This window comes from Gossypium arboreum, chromosome 9 (genome assembly GCF_025698485.1).
Source record: "Gossypium arboreum isolate Shixiya-1 chromosome 9, ASM2569848v2, whole genome shotgun sequence".
In the NCBI taxonomy this organism is placed as follows: domain Eukaryota; kingdom Viridiplantae; phylum Streptophyta; class Magnoliopsida; order Malvales; family Malvaceae; genus Gossypium; species Gossypium arboreum.
Genome location: NC_069078.1, coordinates 74,165,176 through 74,182,793, shown reverse-complemented (window position 1 = coordinate 74,182,793; position 17,618 = coordinate 74,165,176). Strand labels below are relative to the sequence as shown.

General features: G+C 32.5%; 2 protein-coding genes across 3 annotated transcripts; both read left to right on the top strand.

Annotated features, from left to right (window-relative positions):
• The first annotated feature begins 1,240 nt into the window (after positions 1-1,240).
• On the top strand, positions 1,241-6,131 carry LOC108457037 (uncharacterized). 2 transcript variants are annotated; one of them, XM_017755839.2, is made up of 7 exons: positions 1,241-1,550; positions 1,944-2,086; positions 3,694-4,575; positions 4,730-4,870; positions 5,343-5,440; positions 5,538-5,606; positions 5,800-6,131. In XM_017755839.2, exons 2-7 carry the CDS (start codon positions 1,957-1,959, stop codon positions 5,941-5,943), a joined length of 1,464 nt encoding a protein of 487 aa, XP_017611328.1. In that variant the 5' UTR covers positions 1,241-1,550; positions 1,944-1,956; the 3' UTR covers positions 5,944-6,131. The 2 variants fall into 2 exon arrangements, with proteins under 2 accessions (XP_017611328.1, XP_017611329.1); XM_017755840.2 differs by having other exon boundaries at positions 5,765-6,131.
• Positions 6,132-9,774: 3,643 nt separating this feature from the next.
• On the top strand, positions 9,775-17,296 carry LOC108457510 (probable vacuolar amino acid transporter YPQ3). Its single transcript, XM_017756626.2, has 12 exons — positions 9,775-10,398; positions 10,514-10,556; positions 11,717-11,743; positions 11,848-11,940; positions 13,194-13,339; positions 13,892-14,057; positions 14,152-14,274; positions 14,706-14,825; positions 15,558-15,578; positions 16,176-16,234; positions 16,346-16,436; positions 16,836-17,296. Exons 1-12 carry the CDS (start codon positions 10,184-10,186, stop codon positions 16,905-16,907), a joined length of 1,176 nt encoding a protein of 391 aa, XP_017612115.1. The 5' UTR covers positions 9,775-10,183; the 3' UTR covers positions 16,908-17,296.
• Positions 17,297-17,618: the final 322 nt, after the last annotated feature.

Below are 17,618 nucleotides of genomic sequence, written 5' to 3'. Positions count from 1 at the left end.
TGTATGATCATGTTTAAAAACTTTAAAGAAAATTATTTTTATGAAAAATTACATAAAAATAAATAATGCTAGAGTTATTTTTTTTAAACTTAACTCGAACAAATATATTTGATTCGATTCGATTCGAATTTCATCTCATTCGACTCGATTCGAGAAAATTTCAAATAAAGTTAGGATGATAAAATAAGATTCGAAAACTCGATTAACTCAAAAATTTTCGATTCGATTCGATCGAATGCTCACCCCTAATTGTGATGGCTTTGTTTTGGGGGTACAATAGTGTGTAAGGATGAGCGTATGATTGTGGAGTGGGCTGAACTTTGCGCGTTGATTGAAGGCATTAATTTGGCTCGCACGAAGAACATTGGGAAAGTCATTTTCGAATCTGATAGTGCAAGCATTGTTAATTGGGTTTGGAATTTTAAAGAGGATATTTCTATCTTTGCTCATCGTGTTAAGGAGACCATCGATATGCTTGATTTCTTTTCCAAGTCTGTAGTTAGGTGGATTGGGCTATCTAAGAACAATGCGACAGATCATCTTTGTAAACTTGTATTAGCTAAAAATGTAATTTGTTTTTTGAAATGGATTATCTCAGTGAAATCCATAACTTTATAATTTTTTATTCAGGTTAATCAAGGTAGTGGCTTTCGAGCTCTTTTTTGTCACAAAAAAAAGCCCTAACTGTTCTTACTAGTATTTAGCACTAAAGTTTTTATATAATTTTTTTTGTTTGACACAAGTAAGATTTGAGTTTTTAAATACTAGAGAACCATTTTTTTAACATAAAAATTCTTAAAAAAATCTTTTTACAATTATGATCTTTCTAGTGCTGAAAACTAAAAAGCTAAAAAAAATTAATTCTCAATATTTATATATTGTGTAATTTGATATTCTTTTTACAAAACTGCAGAAAAAGAGATACTAAATTATACAATATGTAAATGTTATAGGATTGATTTTTTAAATCAAGACTAAATAGAAATATTTTATAAATATTGAGAGTTAAAGTTATTATTATGACAATTTTAAAATCTAAACATTGTTTGGCAACCGGAGACCGAAAAGACATCACAAAATTGAATAGTTGGATGACCAACTTTTCATAATTTAATGACTAAAAAGAAAATTTACTAATAATTGAGTGACTAATAGTGTAATTTAACCATAATTAATTAACCGGATAAGAAAAACCCGAATAATCAAATTATTTCGGTTTATTTGGTTTAATTTTAGGGTGTATTCAATTTAACCGATATTTTACAAAACCCTGTTTACTGGATTATATATATTTGGTCATCACCGGGATGAATAGTTGATACAATAGGACCCTTCCCTTCCTTTTTCGCTCGTTTCCCTCATCTCCTTCTGCTTTCGTTTTACTTTTTTGTTTTCTTCCTTATCTTGCAAGAGTGCTAGCCGTACTGCATAACTGATTTTTTCTGAGCTCTGGCTTTTTTTTCCTCTCCTTCATGCAGATTTCCATCTTGATTTTGCATCGCACGCGAGATTAAACGTTGTCCAAACTCCAAGCCTTTACCAATTCAAAGGTAATCTTAATATATAATTCGATTTCTTTATTTATTTGTTGTTTGGGTTTTGGTTTGTATGTGGTTAGGTATTTTAGGATTTGTTTAGTTTTTGTGTGGGGTTTTTCGATTCTCTGCCTCAACATGATTTTAAGCGAAAAAATCTTTCATCCCTACTTTCTATTGATTTTTTTTCTGTAATTTATAATTATTCCACGATTGTAACGAAGCGAGCTAGGTTTGATTTCACAAACGCCCAAAAAATAAAAGGAAAATCCAGTTTTTCTTTTTTATTTTCTTCCAATAACATCAATTTCTTAGTGTTAGCAGCCAACGTAATAGGTTGTCTTTGAACGTGTTGTTCCTTTATTGCTTTATTATGTTAAACTAATGCAGAAATATGTATTATTTTAGGCAAGTCGGTTTCATGGACTCCAATTTACAGACTTCGCCTAATAGTTCTGATGCAAAAACAGCATTTCGTAAGCCTTCTACTGACTCATCTAACCGACAATATAGGCGTCGTTCTCCAGTCAGCGGGTTATCTTCATCTGAAGGTTTGATTGTTAATTTTTGTTCTATGCTCTTGTTGGTTCTTGTTGAACGTTCTTCTTTGTTGAATTTGTACCTTCGCACTCGTTTAAATCTGCGTTCTTCCTTAAGTGGAAGGACATCACAGTTAACTAAAAACAATTAAGGGTTTTATTGGTTTAGAAAGGAAAACTCAGTTTTGAGGGCGATATAAGATTAAGAAAAAGATAAAGGAACAGAAAATGGATTGAATCTATCTTTTGGTCTGGGATATGAACAGTAGTATGGACAGTGATTCAAGGTTAGGTTGAAGCTTGAAGGATTCTTTCTTTTGGATTAGGTTGGCTTGAAACTCGAAGGATGCTTTCTTGTGGATTTTGGTTTAGGTTTGATGTCTATTCTAGGGTCTAAAGGTAATGAACGATTAAAATATGAATGCCTAAGAAGAATAATTACTCTCCTCCCACAAGTGTGAACTGAGACTTGTTTAGAAAACCTTTGTTACACTGACTCTTCATTTTTCTGGAACTGTGTCTGACATCTGCATCTGACATGAGGATGGGGTTATGACCTTCCAAGGATCCTTCGAATGCATGGAAAGACAGAAAAAATTAAATATACCTATGCCTGACACAGATCCATATCCAACACACCCGAGTCCAAGTAACATAGGGGAAACAAATTCCCAATAACTCTTTAGTGCTATAATACACCTAACCCAAGCATAAAGCGGTACTTAACAGTAAACCTTGTGACCACAATAATGACCTAATTTAGTTGAACATAAAATGAAAACCTCACTTCCTAGTTTGCTTGGAGATTTATCTTGACTTTCTTGACTGCTTAGTTTTCTGCCACATACCCTTTTTTGCCTAAAGGTTCTCTTCCTTTCCATCATGTGTCACATGGGTCATAAATACGTGGTGAGTCCGACCCTTCTGTTGTCAATTTATCACTCTGATGCTCAGTTATGTTTGCATGAAGCAGTTGGTTTGTCACGATTCCTTATAGTTAAATTGAGAATAGTCATTTTTTAAAAATTGCTTTTGATATTGTTTGGTCTTTGCTGCTGGTTATATATCGCTTGAATCAGAATTTGGGATAAGCAAATCTGTATGTACTGTTTGCTTGTTACCCTTACTATTTTGGTTAATATATTTAGGTATGATGATACAAACCATGAAAGTTAATATGTATGAGAAGCTTTGTTTCGGTTGATTTTGTCCTGCATTGAGAGTTAAAATTCTTTAATCATACTAGAAATGTGTGGAAGCTTTTTTTTCGATTGATTTTGCCTGTCAAATATATTTACTCATGATTGCTATTTGTATGTAAGGAGTAAATTTTAGAAACACAAAATAGAGCCTATCCATTTTACAAGTCTTGACTAATTTATGGTATTCAGAACTTGACCGACTGTTGGACTAATGAATTAATGTCTGAAACATTAACCTTCAATTTTAAGAGCCCAAATATCTTTCTTCTTTTAAGCAAATGCTTTTATGACTATCATCTTGACACAAAATATTCATGTTTCTCTTCTCTTCCAACTCTGGACCTTGAAAGTTTGAATTATATTAAAAAAAAAAATGTCACATTTCTAAAATCCCATTTCTGATTTTGATGTTTACAGGAAGTTCTCCCCAGCGTGACCGCAGCATTAGTCCCATAGTTTCAAGGGATGATCTGGAAAAAAGTGCTGATACTCGACCGGGGAGAGATGGGAGAGAGTTGGATAGGGATTCTCGTGGGAATCGGTATAGTAGAAATGGTGATTCTTATAGATATTCCGATCGACAGTCTTCCAGGAGCTCTCATGGTTACTCCAGGCATGACAAGCGTGCAGATGAAGATAGCAAGTATGATAGATTTTCCTCCCGTTCTGATCGAGAATCAAGAATTAGCAATCATTCTGATCATCCAAGACAAGCAAGTGACCTTAGTAGGTCAAAAGACTATTCACAAAATGCTGAAAAATATTCTCGTGATAGATATGATGGTTCTGGACATAGGAGCAGGGACAAGGGGAAAGAATCACCATTTCTAGAGCGTTATAAGGATAAGGATTCGTCTTTTGACAGGGTTGGCTCTGGTAGGAGACATGGCAACTCTCTTTCTGAAGAGATGGATAGAGATCGAAGGAGGTGGGACAGAGATGGTCGAGATGAAAAAGTGGACTACCATAGAAGCTGGAGAGATAAAAAAGCAGATCACACTTCTTATGAAGAATCCAGGGGCCATTGGAATGATTCATCTTCTGTGAGGGAGAGGGACAATGATAAACGTCCCTCTAAAGATGGTTACAGGAGTGGGCACGAGGATATGGATGGCCTGAAGCCTTCAAAGAAGGAGAGAATGAAATATGATGAAGGGGAAGTTAATGTGGAAAAGAAGGATAGGTATGGTAGAGTAGGAAAGGAGCAGTTTGAAGACAAGTCTATATCTGACAGTAAAAATCAGGAGTCTCCAGCTAAGAAGTCGAAACTCTTTAGCTTGGGCAAGGGCTCTGATTATGGTAAGGATGGTAATCATAGATATTGTGGCTTTTTTTTCTGAGGCTTGATTTAAAATTTAGAAGCAGTTAAATTCATAACTTTTTCCCAGTAGATGTTTATTCTACCACTATTTTATTACTATGTGATTAGTTTCTATGTCTTCTCATACTATAGGTGATGAAAAATTGTCAAATTTGGAGCAAGCTGAGGAGACAGTTGAAAGAGTGACCAGGGGACAGGTCCATAGCAGTAATGTTGACATCACTAACGACCTAAATGCTGCAAAAGTTGCTGCAATGAAAGCTGCTGAATTAGGTATTCTTAAGATTCGCTTTAAGGGTCCCATCTTTATCTTTCTCTTTCTTATTTGAACTTAGAGCTCGAAACGCATTAATGAACAATTTGTTTGGAATTAAAGCATGGAAGTAGCTGTAGTCTCTGATGGAAATTTGAGTCAATGGCATGCTCTTTTTATAAATTATTTGAAGCTTAGGTTTACAAAGAACATATGCTATCATATCAGACATTATTATAATTGGCTATCTTTCTTACTCGTCTTTTGTATGACATGAAGCATCAAAGTTTACCATACTTCTGTCTCTAATAATCATGGGCTTTAATTAAACGGAGTCTCATTTGTCATTTACGACAATTTCCTATCTGATAGTAGTTATTAAGTCATTATGTTTGTATTATTTGGCAAATTAAAGGCTGGCTGGTGGATTTCCATGAAAGCTTATTTCTCCCTGTTGCTTTTACACCGTAACTGAATTGATTGTCAATGTAGTTAATAGGAACCTCATTGGGGCAGGCCACAGTAATATGACAACGGAGCAAAAAAAGAAATTGCTGTGGGGGAGCAAGAAAAGCACTCCTGCAGAAGAGGTATTTCTGCTGTATTAGCTAGATTTTCAAGATTATTGGAAATTTATTGCGTTCAAAATAGATTGCTACCTGTATCTATATATTTGGTTGATGGCAGTCTGGTCATCGCTGGGATACTGCACTATTTGGTGATCGTGAGCGACAAGAGAAGTTCAATAAACTCATGGTAAAACCCTTTTTTCTTTTTATGCTTTGGTTGTTTTTCACTAAGCAACTTGGTTGCCATACAAGTCGGTCATTGCAACCATGTACGGAACAAACTATTGCATGTGCTATGATGCATTCTATCGATTAGTTCCTTCACATACTAACACATATTTGAAGTCTGAGGTTGCCTTGGTACCTATGGCCGATTGTAGGGTGTGAAAGGGGATGTGAAGGTGGAGCATAAAGCTGACAATCAAGATGCAGAGAAGCAGCGGGAGCTCCAGCTGGATTTGGAGAAGCAGTACACAGCCGGACTTAGACGAAGGGATGGTCGCACTGTTGGATTAGGTCTTTAAGCATCAGAGTTGGAAACTTATGGTGCTGCGGGGAACTTTTTTGTGACATTTCTGTTCTACTATCTTATTCTGTACTCCTCAAACTATGCATTTTGAAGGAAATGTGCTTTGCTGGATGTTTCAGGTGTCGGCAGAAGGCTCTTAACCTTTTTGCCCTTCAATATTTTATAAATAATCTCTCTAAATAATCCTCTGGTATCGAGTTTTAATGTTTTCCATTAAGAGGGATAAATTATGGGAAAAAGTACACAAACTGCCTAGGATATATATATGTATATACTAAATCTCTTTATCTACGGAGGTTTGATGAAAAATTAAAATACCCGAGTGCCCTATCGTTTATTTGCCAAGTTGCCTATCTATGGATACATTTTCTCAAGCATGAGATAGATCTTGGAAAGAATAATAAGGTGCAAATCAATGAAACTATATGTTATGGAGGTGGTACTAAAGGTCATTGGTCTGTAATATGTTGCACTCTACAATTTTTAGTTGATCTTTTCAAAGTATCCCTAAAAGAAAAGGAGAAAACGTTGATGTGGATTTATCTGAACTTTTTCATCCTACTTATTATTACCCTTTTGGTGTTTCTAACTTTTTTGAAGTGACAATAGAGATGTTTAAATATCCTTATTTTATGATATATATTTTCTACCATTCTCTCTAATTATTCAAATATACTTTTATATATTTAGATAATGCAAAATAGCATATTATGGAGGATGAGATATGCTTACTAGAAAGTGGTACCGCAACAGTATAGATTTCTTATAATTGAAGTTAGTGTTAATACCATATTTGGTTGTGCAAATGAAATGAACGATCCGGAAGAGTCCTCATTATTTTTCCAAATGAAACACAATCATGTATTGAAGATGCATTATACTCTAGTAGAAGAAATATACTAAAATTTCAAATATATATGTAGCTACAGGTATCATGTTGAAACAATAAATACAAGTGATATACTTTCAAATCGGAAATCCATATTAGAGTAACTTTTAAGTTTATTGTATGGATTATGTTTCACTAAATTAAGATTGTGGAACCAAATTTTACACATTAGAAATACTTAGATTCTAAAACTTTTATATTTTTGCATGATCAATTATGTCATGTACATTCTACCATAATGTGATGTATTATTGAATATATATATATATTAAAAGATAAAGCAAATCCTTTTACCTAATGATTATTTTTGTATTTCTTGTACTCAAGGGAATTTGATTATTAGCTTATTTATCTTCCACTTTTTTTGTAGAAAGTAAAATAAGATTTTTGTAGGCTTATTCATCCACCATGTGAACCATTTTGGTATTTCATGGTTTTAATTGATGCTTTCACAAGATGATTACATGCTTGTTTACTTTCATCTTGCAATATTGTTTTTTCTAAATTTCTTGCTCAAATTATAAAGCTAAGTCCAAGTTTTCCTGATCAACCTATCATGTTAGTACGTTTAGATAATGTAAGAGAGTTTACTTCAAATTTTTTTTGTAATTATTACATGTCAATTGGAATCTATGTTGAACATTTCATTGCTCATTATCATGCTCAAAATGGTTTATCATAATCATTTATTAAATATTTATGACTTATTGCTAGACCTATGCTTATGAGATCAAAGCTTCCAATATCTGCTTGCAGATATGCTGTTAATATGTTTGTATTTATTTTATTTGAAAGAGTCGTAATTTATTGAAATAAATCTTTGAGTTGTGATGATGTCGTGAAATGATTCAAGTCCACCAATGAAATTAATTCACTTGGAAAAATATATACTGACAGTCAGATTGTAAAAATTATGCCTATTGGCAGTGGCAGAGCCAAGGGGGGTTTGGCAGGGGTTCCGGTTATATAATTTTAAATTACGAATAGTAAAATTACACTTTGGCCCCTTAAGAATAATAAAAATTTGATTTAATCCTTTAAAAATTATAAAGATATAAACTATTAAAATGGTGAAATTGCATCTTTATAATCGTAAAAATATATAATTTAATTCTGTCCCCTCCCCCAAAAAAAAAAAAAAAAAAACTTGCTCCGCCACCACCTATTGAAAAGTATGAATGAAGGCTCATATTAAGTCTATTGATGAAAAGGCTTGACACTTATTCTCACTAGATGACAACCTCTCATGGTGGAAACTGAAGCTGGAAGAGTGGCCAAATCTAAGCTGGAGTGGACAACAGATGAGAAACACCTTTTCAATGCTAACTCTAAAGCATCGTATACTATTTTTTGTGGAGTTGACCAACAAGAATTCAAGAGAATCTCAAAGTGTACAGTTACTAATGTAGCTTGGGATATTCTAAGATTGTACATGAAGGAACCAACACTATCAAGCAATCCAAGATGCAAATGCTGACCACTAGATTTGAGAATCTTAAGATGCAAGATTCAGAAACCATAGATGAATTCTATGTTAAACGGTGTGACCTATCGAATTAGAAATTTGCTCTGAGAGAAGAATATTTTAACACTAAGTTGGTAAAAAAAGTATTGAGATCTCTCCTTGATAGATTTTCTATCAAAGTCATGACCATAGAGAAGGTAAAAGACATTGAGAATTTGTAGATAGATGAATTCATTGAAACCCTTCATATCTTTGAAATGAATTTTGATGAAATCAAATAAAGGAGAAAAAAGTGTTGACTTCCAAAACTTTAGAAATGGATTGCATTGCTCACTCAAAATTTCAACAAAACTTTAAAAAAGCAATCAAAGAAGTCAAAAGAAGTATGAGTGTAACAAAAGTGTCCCCAAGAACAAACAAAAAAGAGTGGTAATCAAAGAAGAATAAAAAACCAAACATATTAACAGTATATCAGGCACATATGGATGTCATTTATATTAAACATTATAATAAGATATGATTGATTAGAGCAGATGTGAAACATTATAATAAACTACTGGAGATTCATCTTGCCATAAAAATATAATAAATACCAGAGATCGAGATCTCCACAATAATATTATGATATAAAATAGAAAATAGATGAAACGGTTTTCAATGTTTTGTTTATTATGTTGATCCATAATCTAAATAAAAATTGTATATATAACATCACTGAAATAGTAAAATTGAGTTTCAAAATTATAATATTTTGAGTATAATTTTCATGTAAGTATTTTCTTAAATTTATAGGAAAAGAAATGATAATATCTATTGTTTTATAAAAAAAAATAAACGGATTATATTTTGCCCTTTTATTAAAAATTAACAAAATAGTATTTATATGTTAGATCAAAGAATAAATTAAATTTTTGTTAAAATTTCATCTATTTTACTATTAAACTAATAATATTTATCATTATATTATTAATATCTAATATATGGCTTATATATTTAATTTAAATTACTTAATAGTCATTGTAATTGTTATTATATAGATTTTTACTATCCAATGGATTATCTAAAATAAACACTTTTAATCATAATTTTGACAATAATATTAAATACTTGAAATTAATAAATAGTATTTTTCTAACTACAACTTTTTGTACAATAATGCCAAACTAGCTTTTAACACATTTCTAGAGCTGAAATCATGGCTTTTTAAGACCTTGGATAAGTTTAGACCATTTTAGTCATCATTACTTTGAATTTTAACTGCAATACTATGCAAAAGTTAATTTAATTCAGGAGACCCAAAGGCATTATTTGGTTTAAGGAAATAAACGTGATTTTTATTTTCCTCATGCAAAATGGAAAATAACGAAAAAGTCGTGTTTGTTTAAAAATTTTAAAAAATAATTTTAAATCTAATACTTTTTTTATTTTATTTCTTAGATTTTTATTATAGAAGGATAAATGTTAAATATTTTTTATGTTTTGTTAAAATAAAAAATTAATAATAGAAAGTATTAAGGGAGTGAGTTGCAGAGGCTGGAAACTAGCGGTAGAAAAGGATATGAGCAAGATAAAAGTGCCCGACTCCTACCCGCTTTTTTAATATATATATACATATATGAAACCAATGTAAAGACAACAACCCAGACCTTTCTTCTGTATTATCTCAGTGAGGCTCATCTAAGACCCGTGATTTTCTTTATAATCTCGTCTCGTCAATCCACTTGTCTTATTTGATTTGTTAGTAGTTAATTCATTCCTAAGAAGACGTTTGTACCGAAAAGGAAATTTTCCAAAGAAGGCGCGATTTGATGAATAAATACTAGTTTGCGTTATATATCAAGTAAGAGATAATAGGTTGAGGCAGAAGCAGAGGCAAAGACAATGGCGACGTGCGGGACAAGTGGGGAATGCTGGGAATGGGCGAGAGTTTACTTAGACGACTGTATTTGCAGCCCGAGAGACCAAGTTTCGTTTGGCTTGGGGTTGATCAGTGTACTAAGTTGGGGCGTCGCTGAAATCCCTCAGATTATCACCAACTATAAGGAGAAATCCGTTGAAGGCCTCTCCCTCGGTTTCTTGATAACTTGGATTATTGGGTGCATATTCTTTTTCTCACTTTATCCTTTCTTTACCCTTTATATTTCCCTATTTTACCAAATGCAATTTATCACCATTTGTGTTTCTCTAACTTGATGTACCTTCTCTTTCCAGGGATCTTTTCAATCTTTTCGGTTGTGTTCTTGAGCCTGCTACCGTGAGTGCTTCTTTTTTTCTTTTTAATCTACTGATTCATGTGTTATTTAAGATTTATATATATCTTGATTGTTGACACGCTAATTATTTATATTTTGTTTGTAAGTTACATGTTTGCTTCTGGATTATTATTTTTTTGTTATTTTTAGTATCCTCTTTGTTTTTTCCCCCTGTATCCCTTTCTGATGTTACTGTGTCTATCTATCAGAGAAGTCAATTCTGTACCAAAACGGCCGGAATGTCTTGTTCCGGTAATTCACCAGAACATCCAACTTAACTTTTTGTTCCGGTATGAATTCCAGTTTGTATCGGTGTCTTCCGATAAATTCAGCCCCTACCATTCGAAATATGATGTAGCAGCTGGTAAAAAAGCAAATAAATTTAAAATTTTATTTAAGGCTTAAAAAAGAAAATAAGGTCAAATTTTGAAATTTATTTGATACAATTTATAAATATTTTATATTTGAAATCTAATTGATCTTATTCATGTGATATTTTTATATAAATGTATAAACAAATTTTCTAACTTAGTGATAGAATCATGACAGTACATTGAAATGAACTGGCAATACCAATAGAAAAATGATATGTCTGGTAGGAGTTGATGACCTTACCATTTATTTTGATAGATTATTACTGACCTACCTCTTTTATTGCCTTGTTCTTGTGCTTCTCAAACGAAACAACTTTTTTGTTACTTTAACACTCTTTCCTTTCATTGCATTACCTTTATGACTTTGAGATTCACTGACAATGTCTACTTTCTTCACATAAAAGAATGTGCTTGATTGTTACTTTCATTACTCACTTTTGCTTTCTAAATGCTAGTTATACCTTGTATTTATTTAAAACTGACAAAATGCTTGTTTCACGTAAAAAGTGATTTCTTATCACTTTTAGATTCTCTTTGATAAATGCATTTGTTTAATACCAAAAAGTAAAAAGCATAACTCATGAAAATCGTAAAACATGTACTCATTGCTAAAAGGCGTTTCAGATTAGGAACAATGTTTTCTTATTTCGAAAAACTTTCTCGTATTAAACTATAGTTAAGAATGAATTTTCACGAGTTAAAATGAAAATAATTATTTTTATTTTCTATGGGGGATTTTGTTACAAATTACAACCAGTTTGCTAAAACTTTTTTGCTTCTCTTTGCAGCTTCCAACCCAATACTACATGGCAGTTGTAAGAACATTTTCTACATTCAGAATGTCGTTCGTTTATTTTATTTTTCTAATGTTTTCAACTATGGACTTACGTGGGCTTCTTGCAATGATGTCAAACTGCAGTTGTATACAATGACTACCTTAATTCTGGCAGCACAAGCTGTATACTATGGTCACATTTATCCTCGATTAAAGTACAATAATATGTGCAACAAGGTTAGACATTAAAATTTATTTTTCTTGGAAAAGTTTATGTTACCATTCATCCCTGTTCAGAGTCAAATAAGTTAAACCTCTGCACTCTGGAAACTAGTGAACCTAATAAAGGAAACAAGCTATTACAGTACATAGTGTGCAGCACAGATGACTGAGAGTTTTCATTCAAAGAAAACCAACTTGTGTGGTATTTCGGGCTGTATTTAAATGATATACAAGACCCCGTATTTAGTCTTTTAATTTGATTAAGTCAAAAGTTAGAGAAAAAAGAGTATGGTCTTTTATGGAGTTATGTGTCTAAATGGATTTTATTGCTTTAGCAAGTTAAGAAGCATAAAGGTAAGACTTGTTTTCATTTTATTTTTAAAATCAATATCAATGGAAACTAATAGTACTCAAGTTTACTGGAAATCCATAAAAGAAAGGAGGAAAAGAATGAATGGAAATGATAAACTTTTGTATCAGGAGAATTTAAAGCATTCTTTTTGTGGTCTTAACTTGTCCAAGTACTTCAGTTTGTTGTTTGTTCAGCCTAGCTTTTGAGAACAAATTTCCTTACCTTTTCTACTAATAGATTTGTGTTTGGACAGCACATTTAGGATAAATCTTAATATGGCATCATCCACTAAGAGGTTGTTCTAAGAATTTGAGGCACGTAGCATAATTAATTTATTATTATATTTAATTCTGGTTTTTAGAAAAAAGATATTATTATATTTCATTATACTTGATATGATTAACACAATTCAAGATCGGATCATTTTGAAATTTAATACTTAAGCTTGCAAGGCATTTGACCTTGTATGTCAAGGTATGATACTGTCCACAGGCATAAACTTTTGCATTTTTTATTTTGGAAATAAGCATATTTAGATAGTGGATTTGAGTAGCCAAATCTGTAATCCTTTGAGTAGCCAAATCTGTAATCCTTTCAGATGGTGGATTTTAGTATACAAATTATGCGCTGATTTTGTACTTGGTATGTTCCATTTTTGCTGTTTGAAAGTCTTAACTTGATGGATCAAGTCTAAGTAACTTTTTCTTTACCTTCAATATGGTTGTGGAGATCTCTTTCCCACACCTTTTTTTAGTTTCCAACGAATTAAAGGAAACGTAAGAATAACCACTGAAAGCATTTGCAGTAGTATTAAAAGTTCTTTATTGAATTTTGACTTTTGATTATCGTTTTTTATATATTTTGTTTTTCTTTGATATGCTACACTCCAGAATTCCCCAATGTGTTTCACGTGTAGGATTCGAAAGAGTACCAACCTGAGGGAGTGGACAAGATTGGAAAAAGCATTAGCAATTTTCGTGTGAAACAACTTACTGATGTTGACAGATCAAGTTCTCCTATTCCCCTTCCAAAGAGTTCTCCTGGCAGAGAATTATACTACAGGTAATTAGTATTTACCTTACAGCTCTCATATTACCTGTATTTTCTATAAAATGAGGAATACACAATTTGGTTCTTTTTCATTTATTTATTTGTGTCTGTATTCTGATTCTTTTTAAATTTGTTGGCGCCACTAACTTAGAATTGGTTCCTCCACCCAATAAAGAGATGGAATTTCCATCAATCAAGGACTTGGAATTGGTTTAACCACATTACTATAGCTGTGCAGTTCTAAATAGAAATATTAGTTAAATTCCATTTATGCCATAATAGTTATTATGAAGAAAACGCAACTGATAGAGGCATGCATGCTTCATGGACTAAGATAAACTTATGGCTAGTTTTCTCTCTTTTTTTCTTTCTTGAGATCCTAAGGTGATGAGAACCAAGTTTACTGTGATCTATAGGATATGTAATGAATTGAACTATCTGAAGATGTGTGTCACATCGATCGGTTGAGGGAAAATAAACCCTACATATTTTGCTATGCCCTTCTGAATGTTGCATACTATTATTATTTAATAATTTTCTGTTTCTTTGTTATTTATGTGTTAGGTCAGCAAGATCTCTATCAAGTAGTCATACTCCAACAGCCGGATCCCTTCTTGCACAAAGAATGACCTCTCCTCATTCAGGAAATTTAGTTGAAGAGCCATTGCTCAGTGCATATGTTGCCAAACAATCTACCCCTCCTTCAAGCACCAAATCATTGTTATGCTTGGTGATTATAGCGTAACTTAGAGAACTAACATCCCAAAATGTCCTAAAGGAACATAATATAGAGATTGTCTCTTCTTCTTCCTTTTTTGTTTCAGGTGTCTGCAGTAATGTTCATCAGCTTATTTAATTTCCAGCTCTCAGCCGTGAGTAAAGTTTACATAGGGAATGAGAAAATAAATCAAGGATTTGTGATTAAAACAGGAAGAAAGCTCCTCCAGGTAGGTTCAATCTGCAATGAAATTGCTCTATGTGCAACCATTTGCTAGAATAGCAAACTTACACTTATGGCCAGATTGTAAACCATTTTAGGTAATTTATAATTTGTCACCAGTTTCTCCTGGTCCTCTATTCAACATGTTTGTTAACCATTATTTAGCTTATACCTCCTGTGTGATGTATTTTATTTGACTTCTTGCATGTCAAAATTTGGTATTCATTTTTGTTATGGATAAGCACTTAAAGTGGATGCTATCATGTTCTAGGGATAGGGACTGGAAAAGCTACATTTTTGAATGCTTATTGGCTCTATCTCTTTGTTTTTATGCTCTTTTTCTTCAATTTAGATTGAATTCATATTGGTTTCTTAAATAACTTTAATGAGGAGAAGAAGTATCAATAACTACTGAATTATTTGTAATTTGGATTTCAGGCAAATGCTGTATCATTAGGAGACAATGGTTTTGAAGGAGGCAGCAAGGTTGGAACTTTTCTTGGTTGGGCAATGGCAGCTATTTACATGGGTGGACGCCTTCCCCAAATTTGCTTAAATGTAAGGTTCACACTGACATAACTAGTAAAGCTTTTCATGCTTACACTACATGGAAGGTTTTAAATGCTAAATATTCTTTTTGTTTACTTGATTCGAATCCTTTGAACTTTGAACTACACTGTTTGATTGAACTTGTGTTAGAAGTTTATAACATGGTTCTTATGCATAGTCGTTTAGGTCCAACCTAGCCTAAAAGCTTACATTATTACTTGGGATACCTTGTTCTTAGCCCTACCTTTCCCTTGCAAGAGAAACTGCTCAAGTACATGCCATCCACTTACTACCTCTTGAAACTAAAGTTTGACACAGCAAAGGGTGTTCCAGTTAAAACTATAGATTTAGCCAAACATAATAACGTATCACTTTTTAATTGTCACAATTTTCATGATAGTTTAATTTGACTCAATTTTCTGTAATTCTGAAACTCTGGGTTTAAGTAGATCACATTGTAATCTTCGGTGAGTTATAAGAATCAACAAGTTCTTATTAGAAGTTTAATTCTGTCAGCTGAATGGTTTGACAAGTTCAAGTATCATTAATATGTTTCTCCAAGCAGAGTTCACTGATATTCTCTCTTATAACAATTATATGGCATGCGCCAATAGAATGTTATTTTCTCACAAAGCATATTTTTAATAAAAGTATGAGCAACTGTTTGTTTTATGCTGACAACTAGCATATCTTATATTTGTCTTGTTGAATTTAATGTAATTTTCGTGATCAATTTTGCAGATTGAAAGAGGCAATGTAGAGGTAAGTACATTCTTTAAATATTTTAGTTCTAAATGGTCATGCACGAGCATGGATTTGGGTATGGTTGTTTAATGCACTGGAACAAACATTGCAGTTTATTGACATTTTGTTTGGTTTTGATCGGTGGTGTTCTCTGAAATGGAGGTTATTTATTTATATTTTGGGAAGTGCTTTTGTATTAAAACTAGTTAGAATAAATATCTTTTTCTGCCCAAAAACTTTGTCCAATTCCTTTGTGCGCTTTTCATTACTCTAAAGTTCCATGTTAGAACTTAAACATTTTGCCTCTAGAGCTCATTTTCAGATTTAAGAAGATTTTTTTATTATAAAGCTTTTAAGAAGTTAAAGGCTTTTGTCATATGCTGGTTAGCCTGTTGAAATAAAGAATTGCTTTGGAAGCTAGCAGCACATGCATGGCACTTGAAATATAGCTCCTTATTGATGCCACCCAAATTAAAAAACTGAAAAACTGAAAACAAAGGCGGAAGAGGAACCCTGCCTGAGGAAGAGAGGGAGGGAGGGTGGGGAAATATTGTAATTATGTCAATTTATATGGAGGGGCTGAATCTTGAATGACATGTTCTTCCATGCATGCAGGGACTTAACCCTTTTATGTTTATCTTTGCTTTGGTTGGAAACTCTACATATGTTGCAAGGTAGCTACTCATCATTACAATTTGACTTAATTTGAGTCATATTGGCCTTTTTATTGAGATTGACTCGTCCCAGTTTTTCTTTCCCTTCCTATTTTTCTTTCTCTATAATAGCATACTTGTGAGAAGCATGGATTGGTTTAGAATCAGACCAAATTTACCATGGTTGGTGGATGCAGGAGGATGTGTTCTGCTTGATACTTTCGTATCCTTATTAAGGATGGTTATGGTTTCATTCATCTTAACTGTTCTTAATCGATGTGTTTTGTAGAGTCATTTAATAGAAGATGTTGGTTCTTTTTGTTCAGCAGTGCATTTTAATGTTTAGATCTCTCTAAAGTTGCTTTTTTGTTTCTCCTCGTTAGTTGAGTTGCTATTTGCTGCAGTCACCTGATTGTTATGTTACTCCAAATTTTCATTTTTCTTGAAGCATATGAGTGCAACACTCATGTTTGGGTATGGGGTGATGATGCTCCAAATACAAGAGAATTTTGAAAAAGAAAAAATGAGCATACCCCTTCTTAGATCCATACTCAAGTTTGGCATCGTAACAAAGCCTAGTGGTATGTTCCTACACTTTGTACAACCTTATCGCATTTTGCAGATAGTAATACAGTTCATATACTTCTATAAGTGGGCACCTCAAGATTCAGAGGACAAGCACGAAACATCATGAGAAAATGGCTTTTGTTGAAGGTTTTGAAGATGCTACGGTGGAGTGCCATATTCCTTTTGGAGATGTTAGCATTGCATTTTTTGAAGATCTCAAACTTTCTAAGTCACTGAAGAGGGATCATATGACATGATGGTGCGCATGTATGTGTGCGCGCTTTTGGCAAAAAAAAGAAAAGAAAAAGGCAGTGTTTCTTATTGAGGTGTTATTATTATGATTGGCGGATGATTAAGACTCCGAACTTCTTTCAGTTCTCTCCAACTTAAACTTGATGGATTTCTCAACTTTTATCTTTTTCTCATCTGTAGAGCTTGAAAATATTGCTTCTAGAATTATATTATATTTAATAACTTCAAAATAAAATATAATAGCAAACTAATTATGAAATTAAATTAATTGTGCTCCATATTTCTAAATTTTAAATATAGCATGTGAAATTAAGTGTTGATTATTATTAAAATGTGAGTTAATGTCATGTTTGGTACTTATGTCTAATATGATTCTTGAACTATTAATATATATTTTATTATGATATATGTATTTTCATAAAAGCGTTGTTACGTGTACATTGAAAATGTCTAAGTGTTTGAAGAACTATTTTGTTCAATATAAAATTTAATTAGAGGTAGGTTATATTGGTTGTATAAAGAATTAATGTGTTTTCTTAATAGTATCGCTTAAATTATTTTATTTTTCTCAAAATACATCTTTAAT